Here is a 16928-nt window from a genome sequence, read left to right as displayed (position 1 = left end):
TGTTCTTATCCATTATCCATTCAATCGGAAAGCACTGCTCCCACTCCATAGGAAGTTGAATCACAAGTTAATACCAACTTTTTTGGAGGTCAAAATGTACGAGAAGTGTAGATGATTGTAACAACTGTTTCGCTTTTGTGAAAGCTTCTTCTTGTGATGTTTGCCAAGACCATCGCTGTTTCTTCTTGAGCAAATAATATAGTGGTGCTAGTTCTGTTGACAGATTAGGCAAGACGCATCTATAGTAATTGATCATCCCCTAGAATGGTTTCAGTTCAGATGTATTCTTTGGCGCTGGGGCTTCTCTAATGGCTTTCCCTTTTTCTTCAACTGGATATAGGCCTTGTGAATCTACCTTGTGACCTAGGTAACTTACCTCTTTCACTTGGAATCTGCACTTATCCTTTTTCAACCTCACTCCAACCTGCGAAGAATGTTTCAAAACTTCTTCCAAGTTCATCAAAGTTTCCTTTTCAGTGAGTCCAGTCACGAGAATATCATCCAAATAAACTATAACACGGGGCAGTCCCTGTGGTAAACTTTCCATGGCTCTTTGGAATATGGCGCAAGCTGAAGATAGGCCAAAAGGTAAATGGGTGTATACAATCCCTTATGTGTATTTATGGTGACAAAGGCTTCTGGGAAGCCTTCTCTAATTCTAATTGTTGATAGGCATGACTCATATTTAACTTTGTGTAGGCAGTTCCAACTGCCAATTTAGCCTACAAGTCTGTAATTTTTGGCATGGGGTGTCTGTCCAACTTAGCCACATTATTGACGGTTAATTTGTAGTTCCCATAAATTTGAATGCTCAGGTCATGTTTGAGAACAGATACAATTGCTGCTGCCTACTCTGAAAACTGCACTGGTTGTATCACTCCCAGTTTTTCTAATCTGTCCAGTTCAGCGTCTACCTTATCCTGCATTGCATAAGGTACTGGTCTTGCCTTCATTAATCTTGGTGTTGCCTCAGGATCTACGTGAATTTTTGCATGTAGCCCCTCATATTTTCCAAGTTCACCCTTGAAAGCTGAGGCATATTTTTAGCTCTGATAGCCCATTAGTTCTCAGTTGGAAGATTTCAGTCCATTCAAATTTAATTTATTTCAGCCAGTTTCATCCAAGGAGACTAGGTCCCTCACCTGCTACTACCATCAAGGGTAATTTCACTGTTTGACCTCCCTAGTCTACTGTGACTTTACATATGCCCTTGACTTGACTGTCTTTTCCCATGTAAGTTTTCAATTTGTCATCAGTTTCTTCTAAAGTTAGCTTACATTCCACATGATTTGGGTATTTAAAAGTATGCTCACCAATCACCGTAGTGGCTGCACCATTATCCACCTCCATTTGATAGGCTTCTGGTTCACTTTCATGGTCACATAGATAGGCTCTGTTCTTCCTACCTTTAAATTATGTAATGAATAGATATCAGAATCTATCACTTCAAGCTTTTCAATGCTGTTTATCTCATTGGGTTTTTGCTTTTGTCTAAAAGTCTTCCTGATTCTATCTTTACGATGTCTCATGAGGCATCCATTTCTATGACAGAAAAAACATTCAATCTTTTTTAACTGATTCATTACAAATTTGTCTGCTTCCACCTCTGTTACCATTATGCCATGTTTTTGCTGCTGAGTTATCTCTTTTAATTTGTCTGCTAGCAGTGTTTGCTTCCCGCTTCTGAGTAAAGCTTTGCACTTTTGCGCTCTTTTTGGCTGAGGCCATGGAGCACGGCATCATTTTGGGCTCCTTGTTTGTCTTCCGAGCCTCGCACTGTGCCTTCCATTGCCAGAGCGATTTCCAATGCTTTCTGAAAATCTAAATTTGTTTCAGACTCTTCTGAATCACATCTTAGTTTATACCGCACACCAAATGATTTCTAAGCATACTATTGATAGGTGTACCAACTCTCAATATTCAATTAATTGTTTCAGACTTGCCACATAACAAGCAACTGTCTCCCACGTGGCTCTATTTCTTGAGTTAATTTGAATTGTAGTATTGTCACCGAAGGCTTGGGCTGGTAATGATTCTTTACGAGGTTCACTAAGTCATCAAAACTTTTTGAGTCTGAGGCACTGGGCGCCAACAGATTTCAAATTAATCCACATATCTTAGTCCCAACGTGGACAAAAGGATTGTGCGTTTCTTCTCCATCACAATGTCATTCGCCTGGAAGAAGAACGTTCAACATAATGAGACCAGTCATCCGAGATTGGATCGAAAGGCTCCACGCTTCCAAGCTGCGGCATGCTCTGAGGGGGTTATTTCGATGATCAGGAAGGAAATTTTTCTTTACTTACAACTACCGTGTGAGGTACGGCCTGATTTCGGGTCTTCTGATTTCCTTCGTTCTTTCTTGCCTTTTACTTCATCCTGTCATGTCTTTTATTGCTTTTTACTCCCATTTTACTCTCTGTTGGATCAGTGCCCTTGTTTTGTTGGAGCTAAAGGTTCCGGGTTGCACGCTTGTTTTGGGGTGACCGAGTTGGTACCAAGACAGAGAAGATCTGTAGACCATTCTTCGAAGAAACACATTCTGTTTATTTACAAAAGGAACTCAGCTGCTATACGTGTGTGCTTACAACTCAAAACTCTATCTTCTCTCTTCAGATTCTAACTAAAGGCTTCTCTAAAGAGGTAGCACGCACTACTCTGCTATTGGGTATCAAGATCATGTGATCTTGCATTGCAACACTTGTCTTAAAGGTATATTACACATCAGATTACTACAGTGGTCCAACATCGCAAGCCAGATAAGTTGAGCTGTAAGTTGCTGAAAAGAGGAAGTGGCTAAACATTGGGTGATACGCTGAAAATAGCAGCTGCATTAGAAACAGTGGATGGACAAGTTCAAAGTATGAAATGTGATTCCACATCTGCCATTGGCATGACAAAGTTGAGGTTAACTGAATGGCACAATGGAATCCCGCTCTGTGTAAATGTACACAGCAAAAACCTGAGAGAGAGTTTTTCAGATGTGGCAACTTGGGGAACAATGGAAGAGATGCCTGCTGCCCTGCCAAGGGAAGGATATGCAGAAGATGTGGAGGCAAAGACCATTTTGCCAAGAAGTAGAACAAGGTTGTTATGCAAAAGGACAAGGATGGGCCAGAAATCAGAGTTCTAAATAGGGGGAAGGCCGATTTTCATAAGATCAGATATGATTTGACCAGAGTGGACTGGGAGCAGCTACTTTTAGGTCAGAGTGTGGGACTCATTCAGGAAGGAAATAGGGAGAGTACCGGGCCAACATATTCCAGTAAAGACAAAGGGTGGGACCAACAAATCCAGGGAACCCTGGATGTCGAGGGACATACAGGATTGAATAGAGAGAAAAAGGGAGGCTTATGGCAGATACCAAGGGCTCAAAACAGTGAAAGCCCTAGAGGAGCATAGAATGTGTAGGGGGGAACTTAAAAAGGAAATGAGAAGAACAAAAAGGGGGCATGAAAAATCATTGGCAAGTAAAATAAAGGAAAATACAAAGTTATTTTACAAGTACATTAAGAGTAAGAGGATAACTAGGGAAAGAGGAGGGCCCATTAAGGACCATAGTGGTAATTTGTGTGCGGAGCCGGGAGACATAGGTAGGGTTCTAATTGAATACTTTGTGTTGGTATTCACAAGTGAGAGGGATGATGTGCGTATGGAAATCAGGCAGAAGATATAATTAAAGGAATTAGCGTAGAAAGTGAGGAGGTTCTAAGTGGTCTGGCAGGTTTAAAAGTAGATAAATCTCCAGGCCCGGATGAAATGTCATCCGCCAACTTACTAACAACTCAGGCTGTTGAGTGAGGCAAGGGAGGAAATAGCAGGGGCGCTGGCAATAATTTTCAATACCTCTCTGGCCACAGGAGAGGTGCCAGAGAACTGGAGGACAGCCAATGTGGTATCGTTATTCAAGAAATGAGGAAGGGAACTACAGGCCAGTCAGTCTAACCTCAGTAGTGGGGAAAATATTGGAAGCAATTCTGAGGGACAGAATTAATCTACACTTGGAGAGGCAGGGATTAATCAAGGACAGTCAGCATGGTTTTGTCTGACCAATTTGATTGAATTTTTCGACAAGTTGCCCAGGTGTGTAGCTGAGGGCAATGCATTTGATGTAGTCTACTTGGACTTCAGCAAGGCTTTTGATAAGGTCCCGCATGGGAGACTGATAACGAAGGTAAGAGCCCATGGGATCCAAGGCAATTTGGCAAATTGGATCCAGAATTGGCTGAGTGGCAGGAAGCAGAGGGTGATGGTTGAGATGGTTGTGACTGGATGCCTGTGTCCGGTGGGGTTCCATAGGGATCGGTGTTGGGGCCCTTGCTATTTGTGGTATATATAAACAATTTAGACTTGGATGTAGGAGAGTTGATCAGTAAGTTGGCGGATGACATGAAAATTGGTGGGGTGGTAAATAGTGAGGATAGCCTTAGATTACAGGAGGATATAGACGGGCTGGTCAGATAGGCTGATCAGTGGCAAATGGAATTTAATCTGGATAAATGTGAGGTGATGTACTTGGGCAGGACAAACAAGGCACGGGAATACACGATGAATGGTAGGACCCTGGGAAGTACCGAGGATCAGAGGGACCTTGGTGTACATGTCCACCGGTCCCTTAAGGTAGTGGGACAGGTAGATAAGGTGGTTAAGAAGGCATACGGGATACTTGCCTTTATTAGCCGAGGCATAGAATATAAGAGCAAGGAGCTTATGCTAGAACTGTATAAAATGCTGGTTAGGCCACAGCTAGATTATTGCATGCAGTTTTGGAATCTGCATTATAGGAAGGATGTGATTGCACTAGTGAGAGTGCAGAGGAGATTTACCAGGATGTTGCCTGGGCTGGAGAGTTTTAGTTATGAGGAGAGATTGGATAGACTGGGGTTATTTTCCCTGAAGCAGAGGAGATTGAGGGGGGACATGATTGAGGTGTATAAAATTATGAGGGGCATAGATGAGGGTAGACAGGAAAGAACTTTTCCCCTTGGTGGAGGGATCGATAACCAGGGGGCATAGATTTAAGGTAAGGGGTAGGAGGTTTAGAGGGGATGTGAGGAAGAATTTTTCATCCAGAGGGTGGTGGGAATCTGGAACTCACTGCCTGAAAGGGTGGTAGAGGCAGAAATCCGCATAACATTTAAGAAGTATTTGGATGTGCACTTGCGATGCCGTGGCATATGAGGCTATGGGCCTAGTGCTGGAAACTGGGATTAGAATAGGTCGGTACTTGTTTGACTGGTGCAGACTCGATGGGCTGTAGACCTCTATGACTCTATGACTCTATAAGTACAGAAACAAAGCTGAACAGAGAGGGAAGCCTGGCTAACCATGTAAAGGGAAGAGAGACGAAAGTAACACAACTGTGAGGTGAACTGAAGAAGATGCAGAGAGTGAGCACACGAATAGCAATCATGGATACATGTTTTCTGTTAATGGGAGTAAGCACCAGTGATAGTTGGTGGTGTTGAAGTGAGCATTATTGTAGATTCAGGCAGTGACAATAATGTCATCAACAGAGCACTGTGGGGTGGACTGAAGACAAAGAGAATCAGATGCACATTCGAAAAATGTGTCAAAAAGCTCTATCCTTACACATCTAAAACTCCACTTCAAAATGTTGGATGCTTCATTGTGGATGTGAGAGCTGGGGATCGGAATGTAGAGGCAGAATTTGTAGTGATTGAGGAGGATAGTGAGCCTCTTCTGAGCAGAGAAACTGCTCAAACCTTTGGGGTGTTACACATCGGACTGAAAGTGGATTCCATGAAACCCTATGTGATCCACAGTTACCGGCCGGACCATGGGATGGTGGAACAGCTGACTTCTTTGGCTCACTCCCATCAGGAGAGTCTATACTAGTGGTGATTGATTATCATAGCCATTAATATTGTTGGGATGTTGGGATGAAGTCTACAACAGCAGAGAAAACAGTGATTGAAATATTTGCAAGGCACTCTGTATTCAGAAAATGGGCCACAATTCATTTCACAGACCTTTGCAGATTACATGCAAGTCACAGGCAGTCACCATTACAGAGCAACCACTAAATGGCCACAGGCAAATAGGAAGTAGAACAATAAAACCAATCCTTAGAGAAAAGAATGAGGATGGCTCAGGCTGAGAGAAAAGATTGGAAGGAAGTGTTCTTGTCATATGTAGCTACGTATAGAGCAACTTCACACACTACGATAGGAAAGAGCCCAGCTGAGTGGCTCTTTGGATGAAGAATATGCACCAAGATGTCAGAGCTGAGGGACATCAGTGTTGATCAGGAGGTTTGAGATCACGATGCAGAGAAAAAGGGTGCTGCAAAGTTTTATGCAGATCACAAAATGGGAGCCAAACAGTTTGAATTGATGCCAGATGATGAAGTATATTAAAGTCCCAGTGTTCGCAGGGGTTATATTCCTGTGAAGCTTTGCAAATAGTGAAATTGTGAACGACAAACATACTTTACAATGTGAGTCAATTAGATAGTTTCCAGCCATCCTGAAATTTTACATGTATAAAGGATCTAAGGCAGTAAAAACTATGTTTTTAATAATTTTAAAGAGAAAATTACTGGAGAAATTATACATGCAAACATATGAATTAGGAGCAGGAGTAGGCCACTTGGTCCCTCGAGCTCGCCATTCAATAAGATCATGGCTGATCTGATTTTAACCTCATATTCCTGTCTACCCCCAATAACCTTTCATCCCCTGCTTATCAAGTATCTATCTACCTCTGCCTTAAAGATATTCAAGGACTCTGCCTCAATCACCTTTTGAGGAAGAGAATCCCAAAGTCTCACAACTCTCTGGGAGAAAATCTTTTCCTCATTTTAAAACAAGAATAATGTAAAATTTGTCACACTTGCAGTTGTTTACTTGAGAGTGGAGGTAGACTGCGATCGGGGCCACAGGGACATCTTTTGTTGAGGCCACGGGGAGATCTTGTTGCTGAGGTCACGGGGAGATCTTGTTGTCGAGGCCACGGGGAGATCTTGTTGTCGAGGCCACGGGGAGATCTTGTTGTCGAGGCCACGGGGAGATCTTGTTGTCGAGGCCACGGGGAGATCTTGTTGTCGAGGCTACAGGGAGTTCTTCCAAGTTAGTGACGTTGATCGCAGGCAGGCAGCTTGCTATCCAATGGGAGAAATATTGGTTCCAGAGGTTACAATGACACTTCCTAACCTTGACACGATGACCAGAGTTTCTGAGACAGCAAACAGACCACAGCAGAAGAGGAGACCATCAAAGCAACATGAAGATTTTGTGTGATTTAGCGACAGAACATTAAAGTGGAAATCTGTTTAGAGCAATGATTTGTGATTTAAAACAATATGATTTTAAGTCAAAAAACAGCAAATCTTGACACAAAGCTTGTGCCTAGATGTGAGGTTTTATGTGTTGTGATTATGTTCATGACAAAAAGGGTGTACGCTGAATGCTACCCTTGTGATTTTCAAGTTCTTGTTTGTGAAGTTTGCAAGTACAGAAGAAAGTGCTTGATCATAAGACCATAAGATGTAAGAGCAGAAGTAGGCCATTCAGCACATCTGGCTGATCTGATAATCCTCAACTCTTTCCTGCCTTTTCCCCATAACCCTTGGTTCTTTTACTGATTAAAAATCTGTCTATCTCAGCCTTGTTCGTACTTAGTGACCCAGCCCCTACAGCCCTCTGTAGTAAAGAATTCCACAGATTCATTACTCTCTGAGAGAAGAAATTCCTCCTCATCTTTTTCTTAAATGGGAGACCCCTTACTCTGAGATTATGCCCTCTGGTCCTAGACTCTCCCACAAGGGGAAACAACCTCTCAGCATCTACCCTGTCAAGCCCCCTAAGAAACTTTTATGTTTCAATAAGGTCACCTCTCATTCCTCTAAACTCCAATGAGTACAGGCCCAATCTACTCAACCTTGCCTCATAAGAAAATCCCTCCATACCTGGGATCAACCTAGTGAACCTTCTCTGGACTGCCTCCAATGCCAGTATATCTTTCCTTCAATAAGGGGACCAAACCTGTTCACAGTATTCTATGTGTGGTCTAACTAGTGCCTCGTATTGTTTTAGCAAGACTTCCCAATTTTTTATACTTCATTCCCTCTGAAATAAAAGCCAACATTCAATTTGCCTTCCCTATTACCTGCTGAACCTGTAGGTTAGCTTTTTGTTATTCATGCATGAGGACCTCCAAATCCCTCTGTGATGCAGCTTTCTGCAGTCTTTCTCCGTTTAAATAATATTCAGCTCCTCTATTCTTCCAGCCAAAGTGCATAACCTCACATTTTCCCACATTATATTTCATCTGCCAAGTTTTTGTCCTCTCACTTAACCTGCCTATATCCCTCTGTAGACTCTTTGTGTCATCCTCACCATTTGCCTTCCCACCTATATTTGTGTCATCCATAAACTTGGTGATAGTACATTCACTTCCCTCATCCAAGTCATTAATATATATTGTAAATAACTGGCCCCAGCGCTGCTCCCTATGGCACTCCACCAGTTACTGGCTGCCATCCTAAAAAATGCCCCCTTTAACCCAACTCTGTCTTCTATTAGTTTGGATCATTGAGGGGCATCGAATTACATACTGATGATTATCACAAGGAATGCCACCTTTAAATAGGAAAAGAGAAATAATAGTTCCAGAAAGTGAAATATTGAACAAAAAGCTGAAACTATGTTGGAATATGAGGCACTGAATTTACCAGACATTTGTAATTGAAGAAATTAATTTACTCAGTGAGCTAGGGAAACAATGATTTGTAAGTTTTTTTTAGCAACATTTATTGCAGTAGGTTTAGTGAGGGATGGAGTCTAAGCTGCATACACCAAGCAGAAAAATCATGGACATATTTTAGTCTGATAAGGGAGGGGTGCCATGATGATAGTTGATTGAGTGCGTGAATTTGAGTATGTCAGATAAGCAGTCTGCTAATTTAGCAGCAGTGGAGGAGTCAGGAGTGGTGGTGGTGAGGAACACTTTTATTGAATCTCCTCCCAACCTTTTCTTCTCTCAGGAGAACAACCCCACCATCTCTAATCTATCAATCAGGGAGGAGAGATGGCGGGGTAATTTTTCCACTTGCACTTCACCTTTTGGTTGTCCGCAACAAAATGTGTTTTAGAGGGAGTGTATTAAACCTTTTAAGTGTTGTGGTTTTCAGTAATTAACACAAAGCAGGGTTTTGGGTAAGTTTAAATCAGAAGAAAAGATGATGTTTATTCACCCTGAAATATAAATGCAATAAAATATACTCCCTCACGTATACAGGCACACATAAAAGTAAAGATGGATTCTAGAGGCAAAACGTGTTTAGGTTACTAGCAGAAATACACTGGATGGGTTCTCCCTCATGGTTCTTTGGGTGAATGGAAGTTGGAAGCCTCTGGGTTTTCAGGTGAAGTTATGGCCAAATTTCTGTAGGGATGGAACTTTGCAGATGAAGACAAGTTAGTCTCTCTCATAGCTGGTTGTTCAGGCAGGGTTATATTCTTCTTGCTGTAAGAATGGTCTCTCTTGCAGCCTGTTGGTTTCTAGACCGACTAAACTCTCACTGGTTCTTGGATTAATAAGATTTGTTATCTGAACTTAATTTAAATCATGTAACCACATGATCAACATTTCTATTGTTTGCACAGCTGATTTGAAGTTAAAAGCCATTGCTATACAACGGAAGGTGAATAGTGGCTGTTCACACCTGCTTGTGCTAAACTGCTTTCTCTGCAACTCTCTTTGCTAAGTGCCAATCTTAGAGAAATTGAGTCTGGGGGTCGATTAATTTTGAGTTCCTGTTCATACTCAGACAATGGGGCTGTAAGTTCCACAAGTGGTTTGGCATTTTGAATGTCCTTTCAAGGGTCTTCCACCCACAGACATTTATATTTTAATGAGTTTCCTGAAGCATGCTCAGACATGAGTTAATCCTTTATCTGTGCAGAAATCATAGGTCACCTGACCTTTGGCAGACATCTTTGATGCATTGTCCACTTTCTAAAGTCAATTTTTAGAAAGTCCACATTGATCATAGTCCATATCTTAAATGTTTGGAGTATATCTTTACTGGACATGACGCCACATGAGGGCACCACAAGTATTAGGAGAGGAATTAGCCATTATGAGGCATTAAGGGGTCAATAAATGAGTGGAGCTTTCCATTTGACCCATGAGTTAGCTTTACAAAATTGTAATTTGCTATCATAAACTTTCATTCTTTTTCTAAGCGTTTAGTTGTTGTTACTTAGTTACATGGGACCTCTGAAAAGAAAAGCAAAAATAACAATAGAGCCAGTGATTTTAAAAAAAGCAGAGAAAAGGTATCAAGGCACCTTTTCAACCCCTTACACTAACTCTGTTGAAATATTGTTAGGTCCTTACATTAGTGAGTTGGCCATAAGACTGTGCATGGGGCAGTAATGATTGCCTGGGATTTATATTTTCTTTGATTATAAAATTGGAAACTTTAAGTTGATCTATCATGTACTAAACAATAGGTATATAAAAAAAAACCTAACTAAAATGGACTGCCACATTTGACATTTGCAGAGGGCCCAGTTTCAGGATCAGTGCTTGCTGTGTGTGTGAGTGACTGTGGAGGGCGCTGTCTCGATCCGGCAGCACCAGCAGCGGCAACAGAGAGAGAAAGAGAGAGGACAGGACAGGGGACAGGAGCGAGCAGAGTGAGTACCGCAAACTGCCGCCGAGCCCGGAGCCTAGGCCTCAGCAGCACCGCAGGCTCCGCGGCGCCTGCCTGAGACTAGTGGGGGGGGGTCGCTGTGAAGTTCACCGAGTTTGCCCTGTTATTGTAAGGGAAAAGCCGTTTTCAAAAGTCGGCCTTTCGCATCGCCCAAACTGAAATAGGCCCTGGTGCCGCCGGGATTGGTGCGTTGCCTGAGGGATTAGGATTTACCTGCAGTAAACTTCCTTCTTGTAAATGTCCAAGCTTTTCTTTCCTCCATGGGGGTCACTTCAAACGTGCTGCACCTGCTTTGCGCTCCCTCTCCTATTCCTCTGCAGTATATCTGCTAATGCTTGTTGGATTCCATTTCAATTTGACTGCAACTGCAGAACACTGCATTAATTCATCCTTACTGAATTTATTCTGTTCTTACTTATTTTCTGCCAAAATTAGCAAAGACAAAAAAATTAGTTCCTGATGTTGCCTTGCAACCACATTTGTGCTTCTGCTGCTTTGGTTGTGTTGGCATCACAGACTAACATCTGTATTCTGCCAACATTTGTGAATGTGATTAACAATATGATAATGACTGGCAAATTTTGTTTTATGTTGATTGAGGGATAGATATTTGCCAGGACACCAGGGATACCTCCATTATTCTTTGAAATAGTGCTTTGGGATCTCATCCACCTTATCAGGCAGATAGGACCTCAGTTTAAGGACTCATTCTAGTGTAGTGCTCCCTCAGTATTGCTCAAAAATCAATTGCTTTGATTTTTGTCCTCAAGCCTTGGAGCGGGACTTGAACCCGGAACCTTGAGATTCAGAGGTCAGAGTGCTACGAATTTAGCCACAGCTGGCGTGTTTTTACCAAGTGGCTCTCAAATGTTTTTGGTTGAATTTTGATAGAACTTTTTTGACATTTCTTATTTACTTGGTGCCCCTCAGCAACTTCACCTGAAAACACAGTGTCAGGTTCCGCATAATCATTGACGGCACCCAGTTATACCTCATCATCACCTCTCTTGACTCCACTGCTGCTAAATTTTCAGACTGCTTATCTGACATCCAGTACTGATTTTCTCCAATTAAAAATTGGCAAGACTGAAGCCATTGTTTTCAGCCCCTGCCCCAAACTCAGTCCCTTAGCTTCTGATGCCATCCATCTCCCTGGCAACAGTCTGAGATTAAACTTAACCTATTTCCAATCTTGGTGTTGTATTTGATCTCAAGATTCTTTGAGTTTAAGTAGCATATTGTACCAAATTTTTTTTAAGAAACTCCCCTTGGCCAAGGCTGAACTTGTTGGTGCCCAGCACCATCCTTGGTACCTGTGATCTAGCTGGTGATCTTTGTGCTGCTCTCAGTGCTCCTTAATGCACACTCCCTTCTGAGATGGGAGAGCCAGCCCACTCTGCACTGATCATATGGCAGCCATACTCAGCTCCCACCAAGCCCGCCTCTGGCTGTCACTCATTCGAGTACTGATCAACCAATTTTCTAGAAATATTGATTTTATTGTAACAGCCCTGTCTTATACTTTGCTCCTGACTTGTATCTCCACTCAGCTCTGTCTCACTTCTTGGCTCATGGATGGCTACTTCCCTTGTGCACTTTAACTTTGTGCCTCATAACAATCCTGGAAATGTTCTGGAATCAGTTCCTCCTTCAGGTCTGTCTATTCTGATTTTCTTTATTGTCCATCTCCCCTTGGGCATGAAATTCCTTTTGTTAAGGTTTGAAACAAGTTTTATAAAAATATATATAACATTTCTTTGGTAAATTTATCGACAAAATTTCACCTTTATTTCTTGGCATTAGCTTTTACTTTTTTGTTCCAACTGTGTAAGCTAAAGCATGAATATGATAGAGGTTGAGAATATTTGCTGTTCTGATGGAAGGAAGCAGCTGTAACTGAATTAATATGTTCCTAATATACACACATAAAAGGGGCGATTTATTCCTTCAAAGTTTTTGCAAAATTTGGAAATAATAGATTATTAGTTATGGAATGTGGTCATCTAGAAAATACTTGAAAATAAGTAATGAGTACTGCTTTGTGTTCATACAGCATATTAACTTCAATTAGTTTTTTTTGGTTATGCTGCTTTTGTCCAAAATTCTCCTACCAAACGTAATCCCCTTACTGCCATGGCTACTTAGTAACTGACGAGAGATCCTGAGATGGCTTGTTTAAGGTGTCTTGTTTAAGGACTTTGCTGACATTAGTTAAATTTTCATCATGTGAGTTATGAGTAGAAAACTAGAAAAGGGAGCAGAGGTAGGTTATATAGTCCTTTGAACCCGATCTGCCATTCAATTAAGATCATGGCTGAACTATAATAACACCCTATCCCCATATCCCTTGAATACCCTTGGTGCCCAAAAACCTGCCAATCTCAGTCTTGAATACATTCCTCAACTGAGCATTTACAGCTCTCTAGGATAGAGAATCCCAAAGATTCCCAACCCTCTGAGTGGAAAAAAAACTCTCCTTATGTCAGTCCTAAATGGCTGACCTTTATCCTGAGATGATAACCTCCAGTTCTAGACTCTCCAGGCAAGGGGAAACACCTCTCAGGCTTTTCCCTGTCAAGCCCTCTAAGAGTTTTGTGTTTGAGGTCACCACTCGCTCTTCTAAACTTCAGAGAATATAGGCTCACTATACTCAATCTCTCCTCATAGGCCATCTCTCCTCTCATCCCAGGAATTGATTAACATCACTGAAACTCTGGTAAGGCCAGTATATCCTTAGGTCATGAGACCAAAACTGTGTACACGGTGCTCATGGTCTCTCCAAAATCATATTAAATTGCAACAAGACTTCCATTATTCTTGTACTGTAAGCCCCCCTTTGCAATAAAGGCTGACATAGCATTTGCCTCCCTAATGGCTTGCTGTAATTGCATGTTAACTTTTTTTTGATTCATGTACAAGGACATCTTAAATCCTTCTGTACCAATATATACTAGTCTCTCAGCTTTTAAAAAGATTCTGATTTTCTGTTCTTCCTTCCCCACAGTAGAAACACAATGTACTGCTTGATATTGTGGTTTTAAGGATGAGCTACTCCATGGTTATTTGAAATGCACTAATGACCTCCGAGTCATTCAGGAGTAATTTATTTCTTTTTAAAATGGCAACGTTTAGAAACCCTGAATGACAATTTTTTGCTTGAGCTTTGTTCAAATTTTTAACTTGATTCGGGAGTGGGAGGAACAGTAAATGTGTTGGATCTCCTCTTACTGTATATATGCTGATTCTATTCAAGACTCTAGCCTGAGGTTTGACTTCTAATAAGTATTCATTGAGCCGTTTAGTCCAACGATGCAGTACTAGTAAATCATGTCTGCAAGCCTCTGTGACAGATCCAGCGTGTGACTTTTCAGTGATACGGTTCATTTTACTGTAAGTGTTGCCTTGTTACCAAGGTCATGAGATAGATTTTGAATCTCAGAATATTTTAGCACCCATATTAAGTAAGTCTGATACTGCATGCTTAGGAACAGAGTTTTAAGTGTCAGCAGGTCCCCATCTTTGGAATCAGATAACGCATTTACCTTTCATGTGTAGGCTCAGAAGCAGAATTGCCATCTTGCGTATGGGTATCTCCCTTCATGCTGCTCGATTTGTGCCAGATTAACCTGTTAGTTGTTGGACATCATGGAGATGTGTGTGCAATGCACAGAATAAGCAATATGCTTTCATTTTTCAGGGCTTTGGTGTAGCATAGGCAACATGCATGCCTGACACTAAAGGGAAAATGTGCTGCCTTGTGCTCTTGTTTGCAAATAGCTTTTTTGAGATTCAAAGTTTTTAAAAAATTCTTTCATGTGATGTGGGAATTGCTGGCAAGGCCAGCATTTGTTGCCCATACCTAATTGCCCTTGAACTGAGTGGCTTGCTAGGCTATTTCAGAGGGCAGTTAAGAGTCAACCATGTTGCTGTGGGTCTGGAGTCACATGTAGGCCAGATCAGGTAAGGATGGCAGATTTCCTTCCCTAAAGGACAATAGTGAACCAGATGGGTTTTTATGACAATTGACGATGATTTCATGGTCACTATTACTGAGACAAGCTTTTAAATTCCAGATTTTATTAATTTTAAATTGCACCAGATGCTGTGGTGGGATTTGAACCCTTATCCCCACAGCAATAGTCTTGGCATCTGGATTACTAGTCCTGTCACGTTACTATTACGCCACCATCTTCCCTTGAATATTTTTATATGAGAACTTATGAACATTGAATTTGTATTTTATTGCAACTTTGGTGCATCCTTTCACGGTGTTGTAGCCTCGTCCAACAAGGATTTGAAGGCATTGAAACTACTGTGGTTTTTTTTTCGCAGAAAGCACTTAGTTCCCTCCTTGGGGCACGGGAGAAAAGTGGAAGAGGCAGACTGCAACTAATCAGATGGGATGATAGTGGGTCAGAAGTTGATGACTTGTTGCCGGAGCAGTATCTGCACAGGCGAAAGAAGCATTTAACATTAATCTTCACAATTCTGTGGACAATTACCATAAACCTATGTATCCTTGTATATAACTGAGAAATGCAAAATCTGTTTTTTGGAGAGCTATTCACAGACTAAGAATGGAATAAAAGTTTTCTGATGAAATGGCAAATATTCCAATTTATCATTTCCAAATATACCCTAGATTGCGCTGTATAAGCTGAACCAGCATATAAGATGACCTCTGATTTTGACACCAAATGCATGTCTAGGCGTAAACTCGCTGTATAAGTCGACCCCCACTCATGTTTAGGCGCAATCGGAGTTGGCCTTAATTTTGCAGCTCAGAAGTACAATTTTTGTGTTATGTGAGCTTTATAAGTCGGCACATGGGATCAAGCAGGTAATATGGGCCATGTTGCCAAGATGTGTGGGAGTTTGACACGCTCACACAGAACAGGCCACGCATGGCAACAGATGAACAGAATATTTTTCACGTTTCAAAAAGGTAACCACCACCAACACCAGCGGTTCATTTTTCATACTCTGCTCATAAATCAATCCCTGTTTCTGGAAGAATTTTTTGAAGCTTCAAAGTTCGATTTATATGCCGTGATCTATGGTAACTCAACTTCTCAGTTGAGCAGAATGTTCAAAGTCCCTAAACATAATGTTATGAATTCTCCTTAATCAGCACATCAAACATCACTAGGTGTTTGGAATTCTGCTCCAGAGGGCTGTGGAGGCTCAGTTGTTGAGTATGTTCAAGACTGAGATCGATAGATTTCAACATATTAAAAATATTAAGGGATATGGGGATAGTGCAAGAAAATGGTGTTGAAGTAGATCATCAGCCATGATGTCATTGAATGGCAGAGCGGTTTTGGAGGGCTGAATGGCTACTGCTGCTCCTATTTCATATGATTACACCCTTCCCCCAACCCCACCCATCCTAACATGCTTTCCTGCTTAAATATTTTGTTCACTGAAAAGCACAACATCGTGTGGCCTCTTCATCCTCTCTGTCCCATATCCCAAGTCCTTTCCTTCACCTTTTCCTCAATGTTTTCTTCTCTCTCTTTACCCTCCTTATCCACTCCTCCCTCTCTTTTTATTTTCTTGTTATCACAGGGGATATTGCAAACTGATTTGGGCAGTCTTGTGCTTTGATCAGGCAAAAATGGACTTGGGTGAAGAAATGTGGGCAAAGATAGGCATGGAATTGGGAAGTGATAACATTGAAGGACCTTGGAGAAGAAAGGGTGGCTAGAATTAATGTGGTAGTTGGAGAGGGTAGATGAGCCAAAAATTTTTTTTGGTTTTGAAAGGAAGAAGACATAGAGCTATAATTGAAATATTGTCTGCAGTTCTGAGTGTGATGTTATTTCTTGTGAGGATACTGTTGAAGAAAGAATATTGCAGTTTCTACTTATAGATTGGAGATTAACTGTAAAAGAATGAAGAGCAAAGTTTGAAGACATTTTTAACAGCATTAGTAAAAAAAAATGGGGCTGTTATTTTGGATTGTGCAGCAAGAACTTTTATCCCTTCATGGAGCGTGGGCATCACTGGCAAAGCCTGCATTTGTTGCCCTAATTGCTCTTGAACTGAATATTTCAGAGGACAGTTAGGAGTCAGCTAAATTCCTGAGGGTCTGGAGTCACATGTAGGCCAGACCAGAAAAGGATGGCAGATTTCCAGATGGGTCTTTACGGCAGTCTTCGTTTCTTGATCACCATTACTGAGACTAGTAAGATATATCGAGATTTATTAATTGAATTCAAACTCCACTCGTGTCCTCAGCTTT

The 16928-nt window shown here is 41.5% G+C and overlaps 1 protein-coding gene across 5 annotated transcripts in view; it reads left to right on the top strand.

Moving 5' to 3' along the window:
* The first annotated feature begins 10612 nt into the window (after positions 1-10612).
* The window catches only part of tpk1 (thiamin pyrophosphokinase 1), a 369053-nt gene continuing 362737 nt past the window's right edge, over positions 10613-16928 (top strand). For 3 of the 5 annotated variants that reach the window (XM_078538597.1, XM_078538591.1, XM_078538589.1), the window contains exon 1: positions 12223-12338. In XM_078538597.1, coding sequence (XP_078394723.1) covers positions 12260-12338 — 79 coding nt within the window. In that variant the 5' untranslated portion in view covers positions 12223-12259. Of the gene's footprint in view, positions 10668-12222; positions 12339-16928 lie in introns of those variants that run through there. The other 2 variants (XM_078538592.1, XM_078538593.1) reach the window with 2 other exon arrangements.

The sequence above is a fragment of the Cetorhinus maximus genome, chromosome 3 (genome assembly GCF_964194155.1).
Source record: "Cetorhinus maximus chromosome 3, sCetMax3.hap1.1, whole genome shotgun sequence".
In the NCBI taxonomy this organism is placed as follows: Eukaryota; Metazoa; Chordata; class Chondrichthyes; order Lamniformes; family Cetorhinidae; genus Cetorhinus; species Cetorhinus maximus.
Note: the sequence above shows the minus strand (reverse complement) of the source record. Positions and strands in the feature narration are given on the sequence as shown.